Source organism: Momordica charantia (assembly GCF_013281855.1).
Source record: "Momordica charantia cultivar OHB3-1 chromosome 4 unlocalized genomic scaffold, Mcharantia_2.0 BLBB01000004.1, whole genome shotgun sequence".
Classification (NCBI taxonomy): Eukaryota; Viridiplantae; Streptophyta; class Magnoliopsida; order Cucurbitales; family Cucurbitaceae; genus Momordica; species Momordica charantia.
Genome location: NW_028275162.1, coordinates 3,487,108 through 3,512,226, shown reverse-complemented (window position 1 = coordinate 3,512,226; position 25,119 = coordinate 3,487,108). Strand labels below are relative to the sequence as shown.

General features: G+C 35.7%; 4 protein-coding genes and 1 non-coding gene across 13 annotated transcripts; 3 read left to right on the top strand and 2 right to left on the bottom strand.

The window, feature by feature from the left end:
* Positions 1 to 1,568: 1,568 nt before the first annotated feature.
* On the top strand, positions 1,569 to 9,613 carry LOC111007666 (ATP binding microtubule motor family protein). 8 transcript variants are annotated; one of them, XM_088122664.1, is made up of 15 exons: positions 1,569 to 1,829; positions 2,411 to 2,639; positions 3,258 to 3,602; positions 4,006 to 4,095; positions 4,196 to 4,296; positions 4,404 to 4,517; positions 4,606 to 4,687; positions 4,761 to 4,828; positions 4,947 to 5,012; positions 5,180 to 5,304; positions 6,163 to 6,499; positions 6,862 to 6,963; positions 7,054 to 7,896; positions 8,179 to 8,492; positions 8,983 to 9,613. In XM_088122664.1, the coding sequence occupies exons 3-15, from the start codon at positions 3,383 to 3,385 to the stop codon at positions 9,302 to 9,304; spliced, it is 2,784 nt and encodes a 927-aa protein (XP_087978790.1). In that variant the 5' UTR covers positions 1,569 to 1,829; positions 2,411 to 2,639; positions 3,258 to 3,382; the 3' UTR covers positions 9,305 to 9,613. The 8 variants fall into 8 exon arrangements, with proteins under 8 accessions (XP_087978790.1, XP_087978786.1, XP_022135795.1 ...); XM_088122660.1 differs by having other exon boundaries at positions 1,941 to 2,639; XM_022280103.2 differs by having other exon boundaries at positions 1,569 to 1,834.
* A 1,560-nt stretch (positions 9,614 to 11,173) lies between these two features.
* Positions 11,174 to 11,694, bottom strand: LOC111007814 (30S ribosomal protein S31). Its single transcript, XM_022280315.2, has one exon. The coding sequence runs from the start codon at positions 11,644 to 11,646 to the stop codon at positions 11,380 to 11,382; it is 267 nt and encodes an 88-aa protein (XP_022136007.1). The 5' UTR covers positions 11,647 to 11,694; the 3' UTR covers positions 11,174 to 11,379.
* A 1,153-nt stretch (positions 11,695 to 12,847) lies between these two features.
* Positions 12,848 to 12,932, top strand: TRNAM-CAU (transfer RNA methionine (anticodon CAU)). Its single transcript is given in 2 exon segments — positions 12,848 to 12,885; positions 12,897 to 12,932. It is a non-coding gene; the product is annotated as a tRNA-Met (tRNA).
* A 110-nt stretch (positions 12,933 to 13,042) lies between these two features.
* Positions 13,043 to 19,461, top strand: SULA (NAD(P)-binding Rossmann-fold superfamily protein). 2 transcript variants are annotated; one of them, XM_088122708.1, is made up of 14 exons: positions 13,043 to 13,294; positions 13,423 to 13,473; positions 13,706 to 14,542; positions 14,878 to 14,953; positions 15,156 to 15,215; positions 15,313 to 15,431; positions 16,251 to 16,295; positions 16,426 to 16,504; positions 16,644 to 16,705; positions 17,278 to 17,380; positions 17,592 to 17,652; positions 17,791 to 17,861; positions 19,018 to 19,157; positions 19,238 to 19,461. In XM_088122708.1, the coding sequence occupies exons 1-14, from the start codon at positions 13,217 to 13,219 to the stop codon at positions 19,337 to 19,339; spliced, it is 1,884 nt and encodes a 627-aa protein (XP_087978834.1). In that variant the 5' UTR covers positions 13,043 to 13,216; the 3' UTR covers positions 19,340 to 19,461. The 2 variants fall into 2 exon arrangements, with proteins under 2 accessions (XP_087978834.1, XP_022135861.1); XM_022280169.2 differs by lacking the exon at positions 13,706 to 14,542 and having other exon boundaries at positions 13,057 to 13,294.
* Positions 19,462 to 19,478: 17 nt separating this feature from the next.
* Positions 19,479 to 24,697, bottom strand: LOC111007708 (ubiquitin fusion degradation protein 1 C). The gene is made up of 10 exons (XM_022280170.2): positions 24,558 to 24,697; positions 23,884 to 23,935; positions 22,534 to 22,611; positions 22,133 to 22,157; positions 21,982 to 22,014; positions 21,760 to 21,881; positions 21,526 to 21,656; positions 20,507 to 20,721; positions 19,949 to 20,187; positions 19,479 to 19,778 (listed from the first exon to the last, which is right to left on the bottom strand). Exons 2-10 carry the CDS (start codon positions 23,884 to 23,886, stop codon positions 19,686 to 19,688), a joined length of 939 nt encoding a protein of 312 aa, XP_022135862.1. The 5' UTR covers positions 23,887 to 23,935; positions 24,558 to 24,697; the 3' UTR covers positions 19,479 to 19,685.
* Between the last annotated feature and the right edge of the window lie 422 nt (positions 24,698 to 25,119).

Sequence of the window (25,119 nt, the reverse complement as noted above, 5' to 3'; positions counted from 1 at the left end):
TAGCAATGAACTTATAAAAAATAAGCATAATTCTTAAAAAAATAAACTAAAAATGAAATGGTTATCAAATGACACTCAAAAAATTTAGGCGTTTGATAGTCATTTCATTATTAATTTTTTGTTTCTAAAAAGTAGGTTTGTTTATTTACAATTTTCTTAATATATTTTCACATTTTTTAATAAAACAAATGTGAATTTTTAGCCCATTTCTAAAAACGAAAACAAGTTTTAACTTTTTTTTTTAGTTTTTAAAATTGGATTTATATTTTAAAAAGTAGGTAGCACAATAAAAAAAATATAAAGATAAAAGTAATATTTACAAATTTAATTCTAAAAAATATAAAATTAAAAACGAAATGACCGAATAAAAATGAACCCTACTCGGAGTCTTAATCTATCTTTTGAGTTATTTTTGTCAACCATAACCATTTGTCGTTGTCCAAAATATTAAAACCAAATGTCAAATGCCTTATAATAGCTTCGTAATAAATGGAAAATAAAAAATTCTCTTCATTTTTCCCTCTCTACCCTTGATTGTGATTGGCTAGGGATGTTAAATCGTTAGATCGAGTACGAAATGACGTTCTTATCCCTTTTCCAATCTCCTATGATAAAATATAACAAAATACTTTTAAAAACTTATTAGGCTAAATATTACATATGGTCTCTCATTTTGTAGGTGATTTTCAATTTCGTGAATAAATCTTTTAAAATTTTTAATTTTACTCCAATGTAATGAAAATTCTCCATTAATTCAATAAAAAATTGTTAAATCTTATTGGCATAAATTAATATATCATTGGATTACTGCTTTATTAATATATTTGAATTCGTGAATACGTAGCTACATGACACATTAAACACAACTAGGTCATCTGTTAAATTAAATCGGTCAATCAATAAATTTCGAAAGACTTATTAGATACAATACAATCTTCAAGTTCAATTACTAGAAATGTACCATTTGAAAAATATTTAAATATACTTTTGATCTAATTTTTGTTAATTTTAGTTACGTTAGTAATAACCACTGTAGGTGGCTAAAGAATGGAAATCTTTAAATACAAATTTATACTTCATTTCAAGAAATTTAGTAAGTAAAATATCATATTAAAATTATGATAAAATCAAACAAGATAAAAATGAAAATGAATGGACAAAAAATAGAAGTACAAAAAATTAAAACAAACAAAATTTAAAATACATGAAATAAAATCGAAAATGTATGTGGTATTTAAATAAATAAAAAAAGAAAGAGAAAAAGAAAAAAGAGTAAAAAAAAAAGCTCGAGGTGCTATCAGTATTTATTATGAATTTGTCAGCTTTGTCACACTTCTCTTTCTATTCCGCTCCAACCAACGACTGGTTCCCCCACAGATCTAACGGTAGAAAACAGCAACATAGGGAGCACCGCTGACACGTGGCGCCATATCCACGCACCTCTCGTCTTAATTTTTCCCATCCAACTTTTTTTTTTCCTCTTCTGTCACGTGACGCTCCAGCTTTTGGATCACAGAGGGAATAAAAGAAAGATAGTGAGGGCATTATCGTCATTTCGCCCATTACAGTGGAGGGGCGGTTGGGGAAGAAAATTTCAACTTTCTTGACTCAGCATCGGCTCTCATTTCCTGGCACCGCCCGTTGCCTTCATCTGCGTTTCCTCTCCTCCCCGAGACAGCGACGGCTCCGCCGTGAAATACCGGAATCTGCGGCGTCTCCGGCCTTCGCATTCCGCTTCTGCTTGTCTACCTCGGCCGCTGGACGTTGCAGACTCGCCATTGTTACCGTTTCATGTAGCTCCGTCCGGGGATTCATCTCCACCTTTCAATGTTCGGTACATTTAGTTTCACCTGCTTTTTTTTATTTTTTGTTCTTCTTCTTTAATCTCTCTCACTCTTTTTCTTTATTTGTTACTCGGACGCTTTATTCCACTCGTAAAGCTTCCTCGTCTTCTCCAATATACTCATCCAACTTGCTCTGAAGCTACGCCTTGAATCCTTTTCTGCGATTGCGGTTCGAGTTTGCGTAGCTGATTTTCCATATCGGAGGAATCCGCGGAATCTCGTTTCATTTTCGATGGTTTAATTGTCCACTGGCTGCTCGTAATTTGTTACTTGTCAGCCATTTTCGTTGGAAACCGCTACTGCATTCGAATTTTGCTTTGAGTCGAAGTAAAACAAAGAGTTCTAGAGTGCAATTATTTTCGAGATCGGAATTTTAATATTCTTGCTTATTTGGGGATTTGATGAGGATGAGCTAACCGTTAGAATTGTATATTAACGCTGTTGCGTAAACCATCTAACCGTGCAACATTCCTCGTGCATTTTGATACGCACATTGTGAATAGTATCTAATTGGGAGTTTTTTCAGTTTTTTAACGTTATTTAATATTGAGATTGTTTTCTTAAAGTGCACGAGGCTTGAAGACGACGAAAAGCGTAGCAGAGGCTTCGGATCAGACCGAGACGGCAGAAAAGAAGAAAGGAAAAAGGGGAAATTTTAGAAACGACGGCGTTAGGAGGATCGCATTCACTTCTCGAGCAAGCAGGCAATTGCATTGGATATCTGAACCGCATCGCTGTACCGAATGGATACATCGTTTTCGGCGACGGTTTTCTGAAAAGACAGACGATTCGACAGTATGTTTATTTTTTTTTCCTCTCCTTTATTTTAATTTTGAAAATTCACGGTACCAGTAACAGATGAACATACCTTATCGTGAAGAGCGATAATGAAAATACAAAGAAAATAACGTTCTGATGGTTGGATGACAATGCTTACTCCTTTTCAAATTCCTCGAAATTGTCCGTAAGCTTTGTGGGTGTCCACTGTGGGGGAAGGTTTCTGTCTTACATGACATTTGTGATTTTTTTGCGGAAAATGCCCCCCACAAGGGGGGGGGGGGGGGGGGGTTTCTAATGGATGCGTAGAACTAAAGGCTAAGCTAGATTGCTAAAGGCTTAACCATAATATGGCAATTATCAATCTACTTTCTTGCTTTTATCATTTTGCGGGTGGCGGGTAAATACCCATGATTAGCTTGTAGGCTGAGGGGGTTGATTAGATCAGAAGACACTCATGGCTTGCTGAATGGTCACGATATTTAATAGTTAGCATTTGTTTAGCATATTTGTATTATTTAGTGATTAATAGTATTTTGTGCAGGTAATTTCAGTCATTAAGGGCTTATAGGCTTTCCTTTTCTTTTGTTCAAGAAACTAATTTATTTATAACAGTCCTGAAAATGTGCGAAGCAGGGACACAATTATTTGGGCTTCTACGCTTGTTTTGATCTTCGAGAGTACTACAATTATGGATTGGTATTGACTGAATCGTGGTGGCAGCCTGGTGGGCTGGGAGAAGGTTTGGTGAAAGTTGAGAAATGGGGGCAGTTGCTGGAGAGGAGCTGACGAAGTTGGAGAAAATGCAGGGGATAGCTGCCCGTGAGGAGAAAATTCTTGTTTTAGTAAGGTTGAGACCTCTGAATGAGAAGGAGATTATGATGAATGAAGCAGCAGATTGGGAGTGCATCAATGATACTACTATCTTGTATCGGAATACCTTACGTGAGGGGTCTACATTTCCAAGTGCCTATACTTTTGGTAGGAAATGCCAATCTCTCTCCCCTTTTGACATCCTTTGTATAACATCTGAAAACATCTAACTTTTCGAGCTAATATTGATGAGGATTAGACACTGGAAATGTTTCAGTACATTTTTTATTGAACGCTTTAATACAGGTTCTTTTATTCAAGCTTGGAGGATTTTGGCTTCATCACTTGTTAATATTATATTTAAATTTTGTCTATTATGTCAAATATCTTTTTAATGATTATTACCTTTTTACCTGACTGTGGCTCTGTAAGTTAAGCCCATGTTTAAACATATTTCTATGCCTTTAGTACATTGCACTACTTAAGCATGCCATTGATAGTTATAACTTTCAACTTTAATTGTTTTGTAGAAGAGGACTGTTTCATTTTCTGTTCATCTTTTTGGTGACAGATAGAGTCTTTCGAGGTGATTGCTCTACAAAGCAGGTGTACGAGGATGGAGCTAGAGAAATTGCATTTTCTGTAGTCAGTGGTATCAACTGTAAGTATGTCATTTTATTACAATTTGATTTTTAACATGTCATCGAATTCTAATAAAAAGTAAAGACCTTACTCCAATATTTATGTTTTCAAATTTCCAGCGAGTATTTTTGCATATGGTCAAACAAGCAGTGGAAAGACATACACCATGAATGGAATTCTTGAACATTCAGTGGCAGATATATTTGACTACATCAGAAGGGTGAGTTAATTGTGGTGATCGCACTACACTCTTTACCTTTACCATAAGTAAGCTCTATTCTTATAGTCTTTGATCGTTTGTTTTCTTTTCCCAAAAATAAATGTCAGCATGAAGAAAGAGCATTCGTTGTAAAGTTTTCAGCCATTGAGATATACAATGAAGCTATTAGAGATCTCCTTAGCACAGATAATAATCCGCTCAGGCTGCTAGACGATCATGAGGTGGATATATTGTTTTTTATATGAATAAAAAAAAAAATTATATTTTTTCCTATTCTGTCATTTCTCACAGTTATTTGGTTATCAATAGAGGGGGACTATTGTGGAGAAAGTTACCGAGGAAACTCTGAGGGACTGGAATCATTTAAGGGAGCTCATTTCAGTGTGTGAAGGTGAAGCATTTTGAAAAATCTTGCCAGTCCCTGATTATTTCATATCTTCATGAAATCTGGTTATAATGTGCAGCTCAACGACGGATTGGAGAGACCTCACTGAATGAGAAAAGCTCCAGATCTCATCAAATTATCAAGCTGGTGTGCTTCACGTCTCCTCTTAATTAATCACATGATCAATCTGATTGAAGGATTCTATTTTCATCTCTGGGATAAAAAAATTTTCAACCAACTCCTCTTTACTTGTTGATGCCTGCAGACAATTGAAAGTTCTGCTCGAGAGTTTTTAGGAAAAGACAATTCAACCACCCTTGCTGCTAGTGTGGTACAGACCATATAACTTTACATTGTGTGTACATTACCGTATAGCTAATGTACCGACTATGTTTTATCTTTTACTTTTAAGAGACTTCAATTAATACACAACAACATTTCAATGTGAGACAAGCAACTCATCTCAACTCTTTTTCACTCTCCCGACTTTTCTTGCAGAATTTTATTGATTTAGCTGGGAGTGAACGTGCAGCTCAAGCTTTATCAGCAGGAGCAAGATTGAAAGAAGGTTGCCATATAAATCGCAGTTTACTGACTCTGGGTACTGTCATTCGCAAACTAAGGTAGTTGAAGTCCTCTTTCCTCCCTTTACGTTGTTGACATTTGTATTTTTCAAGATCTGTTGGAAACTATTTGGATCTTCGTCACTATGGGCCTAGTTATTCCACTAAACTCAACTTTTTTTTTTCCTTTTCCTCTTTAGATTTGAGCGAATGATTAATATGCAAAATTGCCACTTGCCACTGATGCTTGTGTCATGAACTTTCTCTAATGAGTTAAGAAATAAATATGGATTGTCACCATTGTCGGCAGTGTGCAAAGCATACAACCCTGGAGGGAGGGGAGTAAAAAGCGGTGGCATATATAGGCTTTCCCCAGGCAGTACAGAAGTTTCTTACGTGCAATTCTATTATCATTTTTGAAATACTTCTCTGTACAAGCTTAAGAACTATCATTCTGGTCTACTGTGTTGTGTGACCTGTGTTTGTATCTTAGTTCAAATATGCTTCCTGGTATGTTTTGCTTATTAAAGAGTTTCCTGGTGTTTCACTGATTTATGTAGTTGATATTCCAGAAGATGGTGGTCTAGAAAATTTACTTATAAATTTAGTTTGATGTTGAGTGGGACTTGCATCTGGAAAAAACTCGTTTATAGAAAATTTTACTTTAGCCATTACAGATGTTTTTGTGATTGGAAAGGAACAAAATATTCTTTGAGAATGGATCCCAAGTGTTTCAATATCTTATTTTTGGAGTAAAAAGGTCTAATTCGTTGATAACTAGATGTTATGCCCTCTCCCTCTCATTTTATTTTTCTTTTTCTTTTCTTAAAGTTTGCACAATGAGTGAAGATCTTTTTATACTTTTTAAAAACCCTTTGAGAATTTATTGGTTTAAATTGGTGTTATAATTTGGTGCAGCAAAGGAAGACATGGTCATATCAATTACAGAGATTCTAAGCTGACACGAATATTGCAGCCGTGTTTAGGTGGCAATGCTAGAACAGCCATTATCTGTACATTGAGCCCTGCAAGAAGTCATGTTGAACAAACTAGAAACACTCTCTTGTTTGCTTGTTGTGCAAAAGAGGTGACAACAAAAGCACAAGTCAATGTGGTCATGTCTGATAAGGCTTTGGTTAAGCATTTGCAGAAAGAACTAGCTAGGTTGGAGAGTGAGCTGAGAACCCCCGCCCCTGTTTCGTCAAGCTCAGAATATGCAGCCATAATTAAAAAGAAGGATCTTCAAATTGAGAAGGTTGTGTTTGCTACCTTAATTCATGCTTGAGATATATGCTCGAATTGATTTGAAGTTTGATATAAAAAATGTGCATATTTTCATTTACATTTGTTTGATATAGCGAACACCTTTAAATATTTTATGTACTCAGTTTTTAGTTATACAATCCATATCTATTCTAGAATTAAGTTTGGTGTCAAGAATTGCCTGAGAGATCTCATGATTGAATTAAGTTTGGCTATAGATGTCCTGTGTCACGCTTGATTGAAGGAGATCACTAACCCAGACAAGTTATCTCACCCTCAAATTTGATAACCATGAGGGGGAAAAAGTTAGCATGACAATTTTGCTTATAGATTAAATTGTGTTCCATCATGCAGTTGGTGAAGGAGAATAGAGAGCTCACTAAGCAAAGGGATCTCGCTCAATCCCGGGTTGAAGATTTACTTCGTATGGTTGGACATGATGATGTCTCGAGAAAGGTAAGCATTTACTGAGTTTACTTGATTTTACTTGCATGCATGTATAGTTACCATTGTGTTCTGCATATTATTTTTTTGTCTTCTTTCCAGGATATCAAAAGTAGTCATTATAAATGGCAAGCAAGGGATAACTTGGAGGATGAATGTTCAGCATCAGAAGCTTCAAGTTTTGCTGATTCTCGAGGTGCAGATATAAGAGGAAAAACTTTTAACAATCCTCATTATTATGATGGAGACAGTGATGATGGAAAGAGGTTCCTTGACTCTCACTCAGGTCAGAGTGGAATGACAACCGCTGTTGCAATAGCACAGGATTCCGATGACTGTAGGGAAGTTCAATGTATTGAAATGGAGGAGTCAGTCGGGGACGGTGGCTTATCACCCTTTGCTTCTGGTGAGTTCGGAGGAAGACCCTTCACTGGGCCAAACGATGGAAATATTGGTCATGAGGTAATATCAACTCCAGTGAATGGGAGCAGAGAAGTGCGTCAGATTCGAAATGATTCAACAAATGGTCAGCCAGAGCAAAGACTCCATGATACAAGAATGGCCATTAATTCTATTAACAGTCCTTACCGTGACGATGCATATTCTGAGGCAGCAGCCGAGATGTCGAGCTCCAGAAGCTTGAAGCTAGCCAGAAGCTGGAGTTATAGAGACAATCTCATGATTGAGTCTCCTGATAAAGCAGAGACCACCCCTTCCCATGGATTTGACAAAAGCTTTCCTGGAAGACCTGAAGGTTTTCAACGGAAACTTCTGCCATTAGACTATGATGGCACCCTATTGAGAGTTGATTCTCAGTCTTCTATCGGAAGTGCTCGGAGCATCAGAACTTCTGCAGATGAAGATATTACTCGCTTAGATACTTTTGTTGCCGGACTGAACAAAATGACCAACGCAGAGTATGGGAAAGAACTTGCTGATGGTCAGGTGAGGATGCACTAATTTTATTTTCTTGAAATTGATTGCGTAGTTTTCAAGATGATCTAAGTTTCCATACTTTATTTCTTGCAGATGAGATATCATATGGTGTGTTCTCTAGAACTTGGGTTCATTCATACTCAGCCATGTTTTAGATAAATGCATCGTTTGGCCTATGCCTTCTCCATTAATCCCACAATTTTATACATTCATAGAAAATGCTCGAATTACAATTTAGTAATTAGGTAAGAACATTTTAATTTCTTCTAATAATTAGCATGTTCTTACTAGGTTCTGGAGGATGGGCAAGAAACAGGTTTCTTAAACAACTCAAGGGGTGCTGGAGTGGAGACAATGCAAGATGCGCTACCCGCACTGGATTGGAATGAGGAGTTTCAGAGACAGCAGAGGATGATAGTTGAACTTTGGCAAACTTGCAATGTCTCGATAGTCCACAGAACTTACTTCTTCTTGCTATTCAAAGGTGATCCTACCGATTCCATTTACATGGAAGTAGAGGTTAGGAGGCTGACTTTTCTCAAGCAAACATTTTCTTATGGTAATGAAGCTGTGGAAAATGGCCGGAAGCTCACTCTTGCTTCGAGGTTAGTCTTCGTTCTGGCACGTTTCATCTTTGATTTTTAACTTCATACTATGAGTTCAGACAGTTCAATGCAGATTGCAATCGATGGCAGTTACAAAAAGCTGGAGCTTTTTATTTCTTTCCCTTTTTGATAAGAAACTAAAGAAACTTACGGATAAATGAACTATTATACTATTATTACAGAAAGGGACACATAATATACACCAAGTGAGAGCTACAAAAGTGAGATTATCCAAAAACAAGTTTCCCATCTTTGAAAACTTTAGACAAATCTTTAGAACAGTGGGTGGGAGTTGCAGTTTAGAATACTGTTGTGACTGCTCTTATAAGATGCAGACCAGGGGTTGGAGTAACATGTTAGAAATAGAATATTGTTAACTTCCTTCAATTGTTTGAATGAGCAGAAGCATAAATGTACTAACCCTAGCAACTTTATTTCTCGTGTCGCCTGCCTGATGCTTGCTCATTTTCTTTCTGCTCGGGAAAAACAGTGCAAGGGATCTCCGTCGCGAGAGACAAACATTGAGTAAGCTAATGAAGAAACGATTCTCAGAAGAAGAGAGAAAGAGACTATTCCAGAAATGGGGAATCGGATTGAACTCAAAACGCCGAAGACTGCAGCTGACCAACCGCTTGTGGAACGACCCGAACAACATGAACCACGTAACCGAGAGTGCAGCCATTGTTGCGAAGCTTGTGAAGTTTGCTGAGCAAGGACAGACCATCAAGGGGAACTTTGGTCTCAGTTTTATCTCCCCTCAGAAAACTAGAAGTTCATATAGCTGGAAAAACAGTAGGAATTCTCTTCTGTGAACTGAGCTGCACATATAACCACACTTACAGGTAACATTTTCAGTACTGAAATTACCATACAGCAATTTTTTTTTGTTACCAGTAATTAATATTGATAATGAACTGCAGCATCATTAATTGAAATAGGGCTGTATAAATCTCCTGTAAACTTGCTTGAGCTAGGAAGTTAGATTAGGCTTTTTGTGTGTATTTTGTGGAACTTATTAGTCCCTGCTCCCCACGTACTTTATCTCAAACATGAGATGACATGTTGAGATGACAAATGTTGTCGAGTTATTATCTGTCCTTCCATTTCTTCTGCCTTTCAAATTGGATTATTCTTGGCATCTAATTACTTAATGGCGATTATTTTAATATTTACTATTGATAAAAATGTATATTTTTTATTTAGTTGATTGATTAAGGTTTAAATACTATTTTGGTCCTCGTATTTTTGGCTTTGGTTCGTTTTTGTCCACGGACTTTCAAAATGACCATTTTGGTCCCTATACTTTTTAAAAGTGATTATTTTGATAAAAATAATAAAAATGATGAATAGAACAAAATCGTCACTTTTAAAAAGTATAGAGATCAAGGTGGATGTTTTGGAAGTATGCCGACTAAAAAAACAAAAGTTGAAAGTTTAGGGATAAATTGAACGGTTGAAAAGTATAAGAACAAATATGAACTAAAGTCAAAACACGTGTATCAAAATAGTATTTAAACCCTTAATTAATGTTGGAGTTCTACATATCGATGTCAATGGAAATGGAAGGTGATAATATGGACGACAATTTGATGAGATCTTGAATTACTAGATTAAAATATTTCAGTTAAGCGGGCCTGTTATATTTTTTATTTTATTTTAAGTTTTGAAAAAATACTTAGATAACATTTTATAGAAACATTTTGAAATAAGAAAATTGAGAAATAGTTTTCAGAATGTATTTTCACTCATTTTTATTTTCAAAACAAATTTAATTATGAAAACGTGATACATAAATATTATTATATATGTTGAAATCATGATATATAAATATATGATTTTAGAACAATAATTTAACTTACATGATACAAACACGAGAATGAGAGAGCGAGTGGTTCTCCTTCTTGACATTTAGGTAACTTAAAAAAAAAATTAGTAAATTCTAAATAATTTCCCTACGCGTAAAACGGATAAGCTCACACAACATTTTAGAAAACTAATTATAAACTAAATAATAAAGAAGAAAAAGAAGTTAATTTCATGTAAGATGTACAATTTTCAACAGTACAAGAATTTAAAATTTTAAAAATATATACAGAAATAATATTTAGGGGAGAGAATGTTAAGATAGGCAATCCGAACTCTATTTATTCTTTTCAGTGTTTTCAATTTTTGAATTTAAAATTTTAAAATCAGAACTAAATTTAGTTTAAGGATATTTGTTTGGTTTTGAAAGTACATAATCCAAAATAAATAAATAAATAACCAAAAAAAATTAATAGCTGCTCTAATTCAGGCCTATATCCGTAACTAATTTGAAAATATCGGTACAGTCAAGTCCTAAAACGTTTATTTTTTATTATTCAAAAATTAAAATAGACCTTCTGAAAATCTGAACACAAAAATAGTATAAATCTTGAAAATTCACACACTAAAATGAGATTGAAAAAAATGAGCGTATTAGTTTCATTTCCACCACAAATAAATTTGCCAATTCCATCTAATTGCGTTCAGCTTCAAAATCTTTATCGCAGAAATACTTCAATTCTCAATTCCACCGCGTTGTTGCAGGCGAGGCTGCAGTAAGATAAATCAGAATCCGATCTACAAAATCTATTTTCCTCCCCAAATAATCTTCTTTCTTTCTCGAAAAATTTCCAGATATCATTATGAATCTGAGCTAATTTTCGGTCAAAAAGATCCATATTCCAATTCAAGACCGGAAAAATGAAATCGTACAAACCAGCAAGCCGATTAAGCACTCAAGATCAATTCCAATTTCGCTTAAATCGATCCTGCCAAAACCCTAAACCTCGAGAAACCCTTGATTTTTTCGAAATTACAGATCATGGAATTTTATGCGATTAGAGGCAGAAAAGGAAAACTAAAATCAGATGAGCTTGAAAGGAAGAGGCCAAGGAGTGGAACTAGGAACCTCGATTTTATCCTTGATGCGCTGAATCTTCTTCTCCTTCTTCGGCCTGGCGTTGCCGTAGGAGCCTTTGAATCTCTTCCCCTTTTTGGTCTTCTTGTCACCTCGTCCACACAGGATCGGCACCAGAGCTTCGGCCGCCATTGGTGACGTTAGTGAAGGAGCGCGCCGCTCCGTCGCCATCACTCGCCTAGCTACTGCGCCGCACCACTGCATCATCGCCATTTTTCGGTTCCGAGTCCAACTGCGCAAATGAAGCAGGCAATGGGGTCCGACTGCGAGATATCAAGTGTGTTACAAAACTTGGGCTGGGCTTATTAAGTGGCCCATAAAGCAAGCCCAACTCTTTATTTTACTGTTCCCAGAATTTCCTTGTGTAAATTTTGGAATTTTATTCCATTTTTATTGAGGAAGAATAAAAAAAAAAAAACATCACATCTGAAATATAAAATTGCTACAGATTTCATGAGAAAATTGATGGGTTGATCGAAATTTATGTCTGCTTTCTAAAATTTTTGTTCTATTAACTTTTTTTTTTTGAGTCATTCGTTATTGTGAAGTTATTTCTCTTACTTGTCACATTCTCGGACATCGTGTTAGGTACAACTAATATGAAATTTTGTTTGCATTTTCCTTGCAAACTAAACAATCCGAGCCTTGGACAGCAGTATCCCAAGTGGCTCAAGTATCTTCACAATTGTATTGTCCGTTTTGGACATAGCCCTCACCGCTTTACCTTTAGTTTCACCAAAAAGATCTCGTATCAATAGATATTTGTCGTCTCTTATATACCATGGATTATCTCATTCCCTAGCCAATGTTGAACTTTGTTTTGATACCTTGCAACCTCAATAGACAGGAAACTTTCATACCACAAATAACGGTGAAGGTAATGGTCGCTCACTTTTTGATCTCTTTGCTAGCTAAGAAATAATCAATAAGATGAGTTCATATTGCATTTTTTTAAGCTTTGAACTAAAAAATTTTAATGACTGATTAGATTAATTACGTTTTACCTAATTCAAAGGTGACTTCGGAAGAGTTCAAACCTTGTGAATCATATCATTGTATATCATCAATCCATATGATAGGCAGGAATCAACGAAAAGAAATGTTGCTCTTACATTTATTTTCAAATATTTTATTTTAGTTCTTAAAAACTCGTCTAAACAAATATTTCCTTTCTTATCATCAAAATTTCCATTAATCATGTAACAAAAATCTTAATTGATTTCAAACTTTGAGCGTATAACTTCACATCCATGCTTGTTTAGATTAACATTTATAATATATAAATGAAAAAATACTAGTAAAAGGGATATGGTTTTTTTTTAAATAATTTATTCGAAAATAAGGCCAAAATAATATTTGACTAAAAAACTTAATTTATAAGATATAATAACTAATTGTACAATACAAACATCAAGGGGTGGTGGCGCAGTTGGCTAGCGCGTAGGTCTCATAGCTGTAGAGTTATCCTGAGGTCGAGAGTTCGAGCCTCTCTCACCCCAAGATCTTTTTTCTTATTAATTTTTCCAAATTCATTTTTTCTAACCAATAAATATTTGAATTTAAATTAAAATAATAAAATAATATTACCTCTCATGCCCCTCCAGTTGAGCTTCTTCGGAGGAGTGAGAACCATTTGTTTCATCATACGATGGAGCTTAATCAATTTTGTGATCGAGATGGCTCCATCTCAAGAAGATCGACATGGCCCAGCAAATCCATCGCAACATAATCTTCAGATCTCATTTTTGCCTCAATTTCTTCTCGCTCGCACGCCAATTCCTTCATGGAGCTCCATGGAGTCACTTCCTTCTCATGGTCCCGCGCTGTATCCCACGCTCTTCCCACCCACCACCACCTCGCCGTAAGTGGGTTCGATTCTCGCAATCTCATTTATTACATTTGGTTGAGCGTTGGGGGGATTTGTGGTTAATCTTGATTAGTAGGCCCTCTCTCTGTTTTTCTTCCTTTAAATCCTCTTTTTCCTTGAAGATTTGTGGCAAGAGGTTCAGGGTTTTCTGCGCCATTGATGCAAACGAAATGGTATGTACTTACTTGAATTTCTGTGTTCTGTGTTCTGCATTCTACGGCTGTTGGCTATTTCAGTGTTGGGATTGAAGATTATAATGTGTGTTGATTTGGAGTCAGTTTGTTCTACTGGTGATTGCGTTTCATATGTTTGATAATTTTTCTCAACCAATTTGTAGCTGTGAATCTGTGCTTCTTTTATTATACTATTGTTATTGATTTTTTTCAAAATTATTCGTCTTTCAAGGTTGAGCTTGGGGGGCTGGGCATATGTAATCTGAGACTTCGTAACGAAGCCCTTTTGGCTAAATGGTCGTGGCGTTTTCCATTGGAGTCGAATGCTTTGTGTTGTAGGGTTATTGTGAGCGAGTATGGTCCTCACTCTTTCGAGTGTGCCTCAGTTTATGGGTCTAAAGGCACATTCAAGAATCCTTGGAAAACTCTCTCTGTGGGGTTTCCCTTCTTTCCTAATCTTGTGAAGTACTCAGTTGGAGATGGTTCAATTCAAACACTTATTTTTGGGAGTGGTTCGTTGGGTGATAGTCCCTTTTGTATTTTGTTTCCTCGCTTGTACCACCTTTCATCTCTGAAGCCATGTTATGTGGCTTCTGCCATATCCTGTTCTAGTAATGCATACTCGTTTAATTTCGGTTTTCGTCATCCTCTTTCAAACAGGGAACCGTTGAATTTGTCTACTCTTCTTCCTTTATTGAGAGACTTCCATATTTGCCATAGAGATATTTGTTTTTGGTCTCCTAATCCCTGTGAGGGGTTCTCTTGTTCTTTTTTTCTCATTTTGAGTAGCCCTCACACTTCTAGAAATCCTGGAAAGTTCAAAATCTTCAAAAAGGCCAAATCCTTTACTTGGCAAATCTTATATGGGAGAGTCAACATTATGGACCGAATTCAGAGCCACTCTTCCTTGTTGTGGCTGCGTTGGTGCATTTTGTGTAGGAAAGTGTTTGAGGATCTGGATCACGTCGTGTGCAGATGCCAGCTTGCTATTTTGACATGGGATAGTTTTTTGGAGACTTTTGGCGTTTGCTTAGCTCGTAATAGAGATAGATCTCCCATTTTGAAAGAGGTTTTGTTTTTTCAACTTTTTCATGATAAGGGTTGTTTTCTTTGGCATGCTAGGTTGTTCTTTTTCATTTCATTTTATTTTTATTTTTCCAAGATTTCAGAGGTCCTTAGAGAGAAGTGTGGGTTCTTGCCAAGTTTTGTGCCTCTCTTTTGGGCATATGTCATAAAAAAAGACATTTTTAACTATCCTCTAGACCTTTTTTTTAGGTTGGAGACATTTTTTGTCTGGTTAGTTATGTTGTTGGTTGGCTCTTTTTTCTTTTTGTTTTGTTCTTTTGTATTCTTTCATTTTTCTGAACAAAAGCACTATTTCTTGGGGAAAAAAAATTGTTGCAGAAAAATCAGCTCACTGTATCAATAACTGGAGCTACAGGATTTATTGGTCGAAGACTTGTGCAAAGGCTACATGCAGGTTATGTTCAATACATCAAGCTAGACATTGGAAAAACCAAGGACATCATAGCTTGCTCTATTTTTGTCTAATTTCCTATGTCACATTTTCACAAAACATTTCTTTCTTAAGTTTACATCTTTAAGCTTTCAGCTCCAATCTGCTTCTCACAATGTAGCGGTAACGACTGACTGAGAATTCTTTGTTGTGGCGCTGATTATAGATAACCATAATATTCGAGTTTTGACACGTTCTAAATCTAAGGCCGAGTTGATTTTTCCGGGTAAGAAGGTAATAAATGTCAATAGTCTTTCAATGCTTTACTATACCTTCTTAATTGTCTTCTGCCTAATTTTTGAACTACATCCCACCACTTGTAGCTAGGGAGTTTCCACGGATCGTGATCGCAGAGGAACCCGGGTGGAAAGACTGTATCCAAGGTTCAGATGGCGTTGTTAACTTGGCTGGGATGCCCATAAGTACCAGGTGGTCTTCAGAGGTAAGTAGTATATTTCCAACGGATTTTGACCCCCTATAATATGATTTTTGGTCCCACATACTACACAACAAGCAAGTAATAAGCCGCTCTATTAAATATTAACTTGTTTTTTGTCCATATTACAAAAAATACCCTTTTAACTTTGCCCTTCGTTTAAAAAATATCTCTATCCTTTCAAAAGTTTCAATATTATCCTTAACTTTTCATAAAAGTTTAAAAAAATACCTTTTTGAGCAAACATTTATGAATCTTGAACAAAAAGTTGACATGGCAGAATCTAGAATGATGTGGCAATTAACATGGAAGCCGGCCTGAATTAAGTATGGAAAGAGAGGAAATATGGAAGAATCTATCAGTTTTAAAGGGAGGATTAGGGCAAAATTTAGTACAATTCCGCTTGTTTCCTTGCTAAAAAATGACAGCTTCTTCTACATCTCCTCCCTTTTCAAACCTAATCTAGGCAAGTTTCTAATTGTCATGTTGTTCCAAATTCTGTCACGTCAATTTTCCATTCAAAATATTAACGGATACTTGCTCAAATAATATTTTTGAAACGTTTATGAAAAGTCAAGGTTAATATTGAAACTTTTGAAAGGATAGAAGTATTTTAGAAACAAAGGGTAAAGTTCATGGGTATTTTTTGTATTTTAGCCTAACTGGAAACTACATCATTTTTAGATGAACAGTTCCCATGCAATTTGATTCAAGACATGCTTTTGATCTGTCGACTATCTCTTACTCTAGTTTCTATTTGAGAATGTGAGGATTGGTTACATATTCTATCTTTCAAAGCTTAATCATTTATATTCTGTAATACAGATCAAGAAGGAGATCAAGCAAAGCAGGATCAGAGTCACCTCAAAGGTAAGGAACTTCTTCCTTTTCTAACTCTACCTTATATTTTGATTTTTGGGTGTGTGAGGTTACAGAAACAGAATCTAATATGTAACGATATTTAGTACCAAGTTTACATGGTTACTTAACCGATGTGAAGGTCGTAAGCTTAATAAATGACACACCCGATGCAGCTCGCCCTACAGTTCTGGTTAGCGCAACAGCTGTTGGTTACTATGGTATGTGCTTCTGTCTAGATTAGTTGTTGTGAATTTTTTTCATCCTTCTACTGTTAGGATTGCTTATGTATATGTTCGTTCTCTGTTGCGATGTGAGAATTATAAAATCTTCCATTGGATCCCATTCATAATCTCTCAGGCACTAGTGAAACAGCAGTTTTTGATGAACGAAGTCCGTCTGGAAATGACTACTTGGCCGAGGTGAGGAGAGTAATTGCTGCAGTTCTGTGTTGGTAATTGGTATAGGAATTGTTGGATTTATATTTGTTCTTTACAATTGAAGAGGAAAAGAATCAAATCAATAAACGTTTGCTTGTGTTGCAAGTTTGCAACAAAGTTTCCGTTAATCATACAGCATATTGACATAATTATGTGGGTCTTTCTTTTTTTTCCTACTAGATCAAGTTTGTGATTGGAACTGGTTTGTTGCAAGTATGTTAGATAGAGCTGGTAAAACTTAGTTTCCATAAGAAAAATGGACTCATGAAAATTATACATCTTTCTTAAATTCATTGGACAGTTGTCTACTCGTAGTCTATCGAGAATCTTCGACCACCGGTGGTCGGCTTAGTCGTTATTGGGGCCCTTAAAAAAATAAAGGGGCTTAGGTAATGGTTAAAAGGCCATATAATTAGGATTTAAAAATCTCAATCTTTCCGTGAGATTAGAGCTGGTTCGGAAACTCATGGACATCGAAAGAAAGAAGTAATTTCTCTTTTAAGTTTTTTTTTTTTTATTGAGGCGCGTGTTTAATGAAGATGATGATTTTGCAGGTTTGTAGGGAATGGGAAGCAACAGCCCTAGGAGTAAACAAGGATGTGAGAGTGGCCCTTATTCGTATAGGTGTTGTTCTTGGTAAAGAAGGGGGTGCTTTAGGTATAGCTGAGTTTCCCTTGTTGATTATTAAATCATTATTTCCTTATACTAATCCGATTTCTGTTTCGAGTTACTTGGAGTGGAAGGATAGATAAAAGGCCGATGTCAGTTTTTGAATTTTTTTTCAAGAATTCGAACCTTCAACCTTTTAGATGAAAATATGTCTTAACCAATTGAGTTTTGCTCAAATTTGCCTTGAATGCTTCTTCAGCCAAAATGATCCCCCTCTTCATGATGTTTGCTGGAGGCCCTTTGGGATCGGGAAAACAATGGTAACTCTCTCGACATTCTTGTTTGGAAGATTTCTTGTTTCGATAGTTAATTAACTTACAGAAGACTCAACCTTTCTTTCTCTTTTTTTTTTAATATTTGATTTCTCTGCTTAGTTTACTATTGAAATGGGTTTGCAGGTTTTCCTGGATTCATTTGGATGACATTGTGAACCTAATATATGAAGCTCTCACCAATCCGTCTTATAAGGGTAATATTGCTACTTACCAAAGTAATAGCTGCAAATCTAGTATAATTTGAATATAATATTAAAATATTACAACTAAAAATTATTATGAATATAGCAAAAAAAGTACACAAATAAATGATTATTAATTAATTCGCAGCCTAACGGAAAAAAAAGGTTGATTAGTAATAATTTGCTGATTATGGTTGAGCAGTAAGTTATATTAATGACTATTTTAATATATATAAACAACACATTGGTAATAATTATTTAATCAATAATTTATAAGTTGCGTGTAACTTTTCTAGAGATGAAAGGTTTGAATCTTGACCGCGCATTGCAAGTATTATTAAAAAAAAAAAAAAGAGCTAATCAATAATTTGTAATTTTAAAAATATTATCTTTGTAATTACTTTTAGAAATGTACAAATATTTTTTTAAAAATAAACTTAACATTCAGATTTGCCGTTGGCATATGTGATAGATGGATTTTTGAAAGTTACCATTCAGTTTCATGTAGCATTTCATTAAAATGTAGTTAAAAAAAATGCTAGAAATATGGTGAATTTGAAGATGATATTATTTAAATAAAATAAAAAAAACGTAATTTTTCAAAATATCGACTTAAATAAGATTATTTTTGCCACTTAAAAAATCGTGGTCATCACAAACATTAATTATATGCTTATAAATTGCGCATTGTCTGTGATTTCCGAAATTTTGAAATACCAGTTTTGCTAATTTTTAAATTTATTGCTTTCAGAGAGAAGAAACAAACAAACACTCAATTTATATACAAAAATTACTGACTTTTTGTTCTCTCTTTTCCTCTTATATTTCTCTCCCATTTTTCCCCCTTTTTCTTTTCCAACATCTCAATGTTTGCAATGGTTTTAAATTCTCTTAATTAGAAATGATTAAAATGTCGTTCAACCAAAAAAAAAAAAGAGAGAGAGAGAGAGAGAGAGAAACAAGAAACAAGCAACCTACAGCAAGAGATAAATTTGGAAGCAAGAGGAGGAAAAAAGAGTGAAGCTGAGAGGACTGACGAAAATTCATTAGCATGAAAATTGTATCGATGGCACACGATTTATATAGAAATTGCAACATTTGTATGTAAAAGGCTCACTGGTGGGTGGATAGAAAAAAGACTCTAAACGGGTTTGGTTACTGTTAGTAGGTGTTATAAATGGAACGGCACCAAACCCAGTTAAATTGGCAGAATTATGTAAACGATTGGGAGATGCTATGGGCAGGCCCTCGTGGCTTCCTGTACCCGAATTTGCCCTCAAAGCAGTCCTTGGAGAAGGAGCTACTGTGGTAAGTGGTAACAAATAACAATAACAACCCGTTTTTCCCTATTTTTGGTTTTCCAATTTCCAATTCCCAATTTGCTGCAGGTTTTGGAAGGGCAACGGGTGATACCTGCCAGAGCCAAGGAATTGGGGTTCTCATTCAAGTACCCTTCTGTCCAAGACGCACTCAACGCCATTCTTTCCTAACTGCTATTCTATTCTTCTACTGTAATGGATCTCAAGAGTTCTAGCTAGTAACTAGTGCTTTCCATTGTCAAATCTCTACGCATTGGTCAAATTCTTTCTGTTATATGAGATTTGCTTTCCTACTCGAAATGGCTCGAAATACTAGAGGATATATGGATCATAACATTCAAGTGTACTGGAGAAGGAGAACGAATGTTTGGTTTTGGTCCTAAATTTATGGACACAACTGACGCATGTTTTCTATTACACTGGCTGGTATAAGGATTCCATATATATATATATATATATCCAGTGCAGTAAATGTGTATTTGAATAACTCAAGAGCTAATTTATATATATAATCAAATCAACCTCTCAGCGAGTACCTTTTCCCAGAGAAGGGCTCAAATTTCGGCTCGTCCTTTTCAGGCTGCTCTTGTTTACTCTCTTTCGTGGCATCCTACGAAATGACAAAAACTCTGTTTAGTTTTCTTTTTTTTTTCAATACAATTGATGGAAGGCAATAGGAGCAAAAAAACCTTTTACCAGGCTGGTTTCCTGGAAATAAATTGATTGGGAAAAGCATTGATTTAAAATAGGATGATGAAATGTGCAAAGTGGGTAGGGTACCTTTGGAGCTTCTTTAGGGTTTCGAGGAGCATTTTGTCCAAACACTAACTTTCCCTGAGACCGACGAGTTCCGTTCTGTGAGCTAGACCCAGCAGATTGAGCAGATTGCTTCTCATCTGATGACCTAGAGGATGAAATTGACTGAGGCTGGTGACTTACAGATTTTCCATCTAAACGTCTTCCTGTTCCTGTGAAAGCATTAAATTTGGGCTCGGCTTCCGCTGCTGGAGCCTCTGCAACTGCAAGAGAATTCATTTAGAATTAGACAGACTGCCTCCTTCCTAAATGCATCTCTCCCGAGTTGATTTGACCAACATTATACTGGTATGTCAAAATAAATTTAACTGGTTCAGTCTACACGATGTGCACGTCACGATTTAATGCAGGGGGGGTTGTGTTTAAAATCAATAAACTACAATAAGAAACTGATATAAAAGGTCAATTTCATAAGCATAGATAAAACGAGAGGAAACACCAAACTGTTAAAAATGAAAAACAACGGCAGCACTGCAGCAGCCGCAAATTGCAGTGTAGGAGAAAAAGTGTAGAAGATTATACCTTGCTCCTTCCCCTTGATTGGTACAACAGGCTTCTCCGGTTCCTTGTAATCCAAGGGAGGTGCGAAATCCACCTCACAATCCGTCTCAATAATACTTATTGCATTGGAAGGCTTCGTTTCAACTATGTCAATGTAATATTTCTTGTTGTTATATGCCACCATAATACTGTCTCCAGTGGAGAGGCAGGAGAAATTCCGAAGTGTTGTCTCCAAGCTGTAATGACAAAAAAAATAAAATAAAATAAAAAAGTGTAATGTAAACAAACTTCATCGTTCCAACCATTACCGATGGAGAAATCATATATGATGTATGACAAGGGCACATCATTACAGACAAGAAAGACCTCCCTCCTCATCCGTCAAGACTAAGGATGAGTTTGGAAATGTTTTCGAGAGCAATATTAACACTTGAGCGCGCTTCTTAGACTTCTTCCAGAAGGATTAGACAATGTTTTCAAGAACAGGCAACTTTTTAGTTCTTCCTTTTTATTAAGAAAACCAAGCACAGACAAATTGAGAAAACAATTTGATATTCAACCAAACACCATAAAAATTTTCAGCATTACATTCATTAAGCTAGGGGTATTCTTGCAAGATCGAAAAGCGCTTTCAAGATGGCTGTAGTAATGCATTCTTTCATATGTATAGATTTGGACTAGCTTCACATATCTTAACTAGTTGAAAGGACTAATAGTCCAACCCTAGAACAATCGACGTCAACAAGTTTTTCTGTTATATTCAATATTCTAAGTGGATACCATGCGTTCATTGAAACATGGAACTTAGATATGGGTGCTTTGATGATGTTCAAGCATTTTGTGTACTCCTTGGGCTTGAGACTTTAAACGTGGTTGGTAATTGCTAAATTAACAGAGGTTAAAGAGAGCGCTTTCAAATTAAATAAGTGGTAGAAGATTTCAGCTTTAAAACTCCTTCCTATGACCCAAGCTGGAAATACCAACAATTGGAGAACATTAGACACATGTATCACCAACCAAAACATGAACAATTAACTCACATTGCTTTTGGATTGGAGATATCCAAGAAGTCCTTCGTGTGAGGTTGTAATTTGACATAGGTTCCCTTTGGAAGAGTGACATTCTTCACATGCACAAGGCCTCCTTCTGGTAAAAGCATGTTCTCCATCATCTGAAGGGGAAACAATTAGAAAGGAAGTGGGAGAATCATTGGATAGGAAGTAAGAGCTAATAACACCGGGGATACATATCATGCAAGAGAAATATGGACCTACCCAATAAGGCATGTAAATCATGCCTTCCTCTGCAACAAACTCCAAAACCCCGCAATGAGAGACTCGCTCAACAGCATCATTTCGAAGTTCAAACAACATTGGATAATCAATTTGTAAAGATGCTGCAGGGGGTTATGTTTAAAATCAGTAACCTACAATGAAACGAACAACGATGGAAAAAACAGGAGAAGAAAAAGGATTTTTAAAGAGATCCCAACAAACCGAGGCGATCAAGGGCTGATGGAGGCATTATAACTGCACAATGAAAATAACAATAAACAACATGAGAAATTAAGAAGATGGAGTTAAAAAAATACGTTAAGATGGGACATGGAACCTAAACCATAAAAATGGTAAAGACAGAACATCTTACTTCTATCTCCAGTTTCAATGTGTGGCTGCAGTATGAAAAAGATTAATTGGAATTAGAAGAAAATATTAACTTTAGGAAGCGCTCTCAAGTTATATGCATGCAAATATGGATGCTTAAAACGCCTTTTAGCCAACAAATTTGAGACATGAGCGGTGATTGCTTAATAATATGCAGTTATAAGCTTATTAAAAAAATTAATTCAAGAGCAATGCTTGTTCCATGCTCCAACTTCAAACAAAGACAAGAGCATATTGCAACTGCTGCCTACATTTAATTTTCTATCATGGAAACCGCCTTTATTATGGATGCTTAGCAATGAAAATGCAAAATTCAGGAAACAAATCAAATACTAATCAGCATTTGAGTACATTTCTGGTGACAGATGTTGAAGGTAATCAAACCTTATCAATAAATGACGCAGAGAAGCATTGATATCTGTGTTCAAATGTGGTTCCACGATAACCATATCCATCAAAATACTGTAGACGTGAAAATATAGAGAAAACATGAGTTTTAATGACTACAAAAAGAAGGGAAAAAAACACACATAAAATATGCAAATACTTATTCACAATAAGAACCCTCATAAAATGGGGCATTGGATGCTAGTGTATTGCATAAATAATGACATGGGCATGGTTAGAATAAAACTCAACACAAGTCATATCCTTCCTCTAGGTTTGGATTGATTTAAAAAATTCAAAACATTAGGATGATATTATAGTCATATAACAGTCTTCTTCTACCAAGTGAGAATGCATAAAAAGAAAATAAACTTTTTTCACAAAAATGAAGTGCTTTGAACACGCTATTATAAACATCCACCACTTGGGAAATTCCTTCTGCAAATATCAATGTTTTAAAAGGCTAAAGGCGGCCTCGAGGCTTTTTCTCTTGAAAAGGCGAGGCATAAGCCTCAAGGCGGTATGAGGCGTAAGCCTCAATTTTAATTAAAAGAATTAAACAAATCCTAAATTTGTGTGGTCAAGTATTACCAAACATAATAGTTATATAAAATTATCAAAATATCCACCTGTTACTTGTCACTCAAAAAAAATTCTAAAAAAACATCATAACATCACTACTATTATCACCAATAGAACTTACTTATTCTATAAATTGTTGTCTTCAATATTTTTAAAGTCTAGGTAGTAAAAGTAGTAATAGATTGAATTGTTACACTTACAACTCTTGCTTAGGATTCCACAAAAAAAAAACCTTGATATTTTTTAAGAATTGGAAAAATTAATAGTATTCTTGTAATCATTACACGAGGCGTATACTTTAAGCCTCAGTGCGTTTTCAAAGAGGCGTAAGCCTCTTCTATGCGAGGCGTAAGCCTCTTATAGTCCAAAGAAGGCGTAAGACTTGAGGCTAAAAGTTAGAGCCTTGCCTCGAGACGGGCCTCGAGGCTTAAGCCTCAAAAGCCTTTTAAAACATTGGCAAATATTGCTCAAACCAGTCTAGTGTTCCACAGCCAGAACAAGCACCACGTCTTAAGGTCTAGGATTATTAACAGTTAACATAAAGCAGCATTGTTCTCATCTAAAAGCCGAAAGCAGCATCATATTATATTGAGGGAATGTAAAACCTTATTTACGTCAGTGAAATTCAATTCCGCATGACAAACCCCTAACACATATTGCATGCCTTTTCTTCACTTTCTCATCACACAGGTAATATAAGAATCGTATGCAATTTCACTAAACGATCAGAGATACTCATTTCAATGAGCTGAAAGGCATGCATACCATTTTGTAGAGCCTTTAGAGTTCCACAAGCTCCCACTCGAGCAGAAAAGAACTGCCAGTTGTAAAATACGTAAGAAAACCGGATATTTGAAAATTGCAGCATCATAAACCTCGAATTACATCCAGCAAAAAATCGCTCATTCACCGTATAACTTAAACAAGCGTAGTGAATTTTTATAAGGTCACCACGTGCATCAAATTAGTCTATAGCCAAAACAGCAAAAACAAAGAAAGTAAACAAATCCATACTTTCCATTCCCCTCTCAATGTCAAACATGAAACAACAGCTACTAAAAAACAAATAAAACCAAGGCAAACAATAAGACTAAGCTAAAATATGAACAAATTCCAGAACTCATACTAACGCTACTCAATAATAAATCAGTAATAAAGCAAACATCAGACTAAATACTCCATAAGTTGCTATGTTTCTCTTAATTCCGCCGCAGGTAACCAACAACTTTACTTTTCTGATAATCGGAACAGGAAATAAGGTTACGAAAAGACGAACACGCATTTCCAAAGGAGTAAAACGCAAAGGTGATGAAAAATCAAAGTTCCAGTCATTCAACTTCCTCAGCAAGCAAACAACCAGAGTATCATCTCAGAGACGATTGACTAAGAAACAACATTAAATTCGAACAATACAAGCTAGAAAGCGAATGCGGTCGCACCGGAGACGAGAAAACGGAGAGAGACGTCGCCGATGAACGATCGCCGGCCGGAGGAAGCGTGTAGAGGAGAGAGAGTTTGATTGGTTTCACTAATGGGCGTCGGATTTGGAAAAGAAAAAACCCGAGATGCTAAAGCAAAACCAGATGCTCTAAATCGTAATGTTCACGCCATGTATATACGATACATTTGGGTCTGGGCCTTTGCATGGGCCATTCTTTTGAAGCCCACTAAAATAATTCGGATTGAATCTGATACAATTCCGTATATACCCTTCTACGGCACATCGTTAAACCAAAAAAAATTCACCCTTAGAATAAAGAAATAGGCTTACTATACATTAAATCACACCCAAACCAGGATATGGAAAAAAAATATGGAAAATCTTATTTAACAGTAAAGACATATAACTCTTTCTCCTGGTTGGAAATTCAAATTCTCACGTCAGATATTTATAAAAAAAAAACACTATAATAAATTTAAACAATTTGTCTAACAAAAATTTGTTGTTGAACACCAATATAATATGAATGGACTTTATGTCATGTTTGTCCACCAAGGCAT

Excerpts from the sequence above, each read along its gene's own strand:
- LOC111007708 (XM_022280170.2), bottom strand. Across the intron at positions 22,015-22,132 it reads CATTGAAACTGGAGATAGAA|TTATAATGCCTCCATCAGCC; the intron begins GTAAGATGTTCT and ends TTCATTGTGCAG. Across the intron at positions 21,882-21,981 it reads ATCAGCCCTTGATCGCCTCG|CATCTTTACAAATTGATTAT; the intron begins GTTTGTTGGGAT and ends AACCCCCTGCAG.
- LOC111007814 (XM_022280315.2), bottom strand. The coding sequence starts at position 11,646 with ATGGCGATGATGCAGTGGTGCGGCGCAGTAGCTAGGCGAGTGATGGCG.
- LOC111007666 (XM_088122664.1), top strand. The coding sequence starts at position 3,383 with ATGGGGGCAGTTGCTGGAGAGGAGCTGACGAAGTTGGAGAAAATGCAG. Across the intron at positions 4,297-4,403 it reads TATTTGACTACATCAGAAGG|CATGAAGAAAGAGCATTCGT; the intron begins GTGAGTTAATTG and ends AATAAATGTCAG. Across the intron at positions 7,897-8,178 it reads AAGAACTTGCTGATGGTCAG|GTTCTGGAGGATGGGCAAGA; the intron begins GTGAGGATGCAC and ends TGTTCTTACTAG.
- SULA (XM_088122708.1), top strand. The coding sequence starts at position 13,217 with ATGGAGCTCCATGGAGTCACTTCCTTCTCATGGTCCCGCGCTGTATCC. Across the intron at positions 15,432-16,250 it reads GTACCAGGTGGTCTTCAGAG|ATCAAGAAGGAGATCAAGCA; the intron begins GTAAGTAGTATA and ends TCTGTAATACAG. Across the intron at positions 17,653-17,790 it reads TTGGGATCGGGAAAACAATG|GTTTTCCTGGATTCATTTGG; the intron begins GTAACTCTCTCG and ends ATGGGTTTGCAG.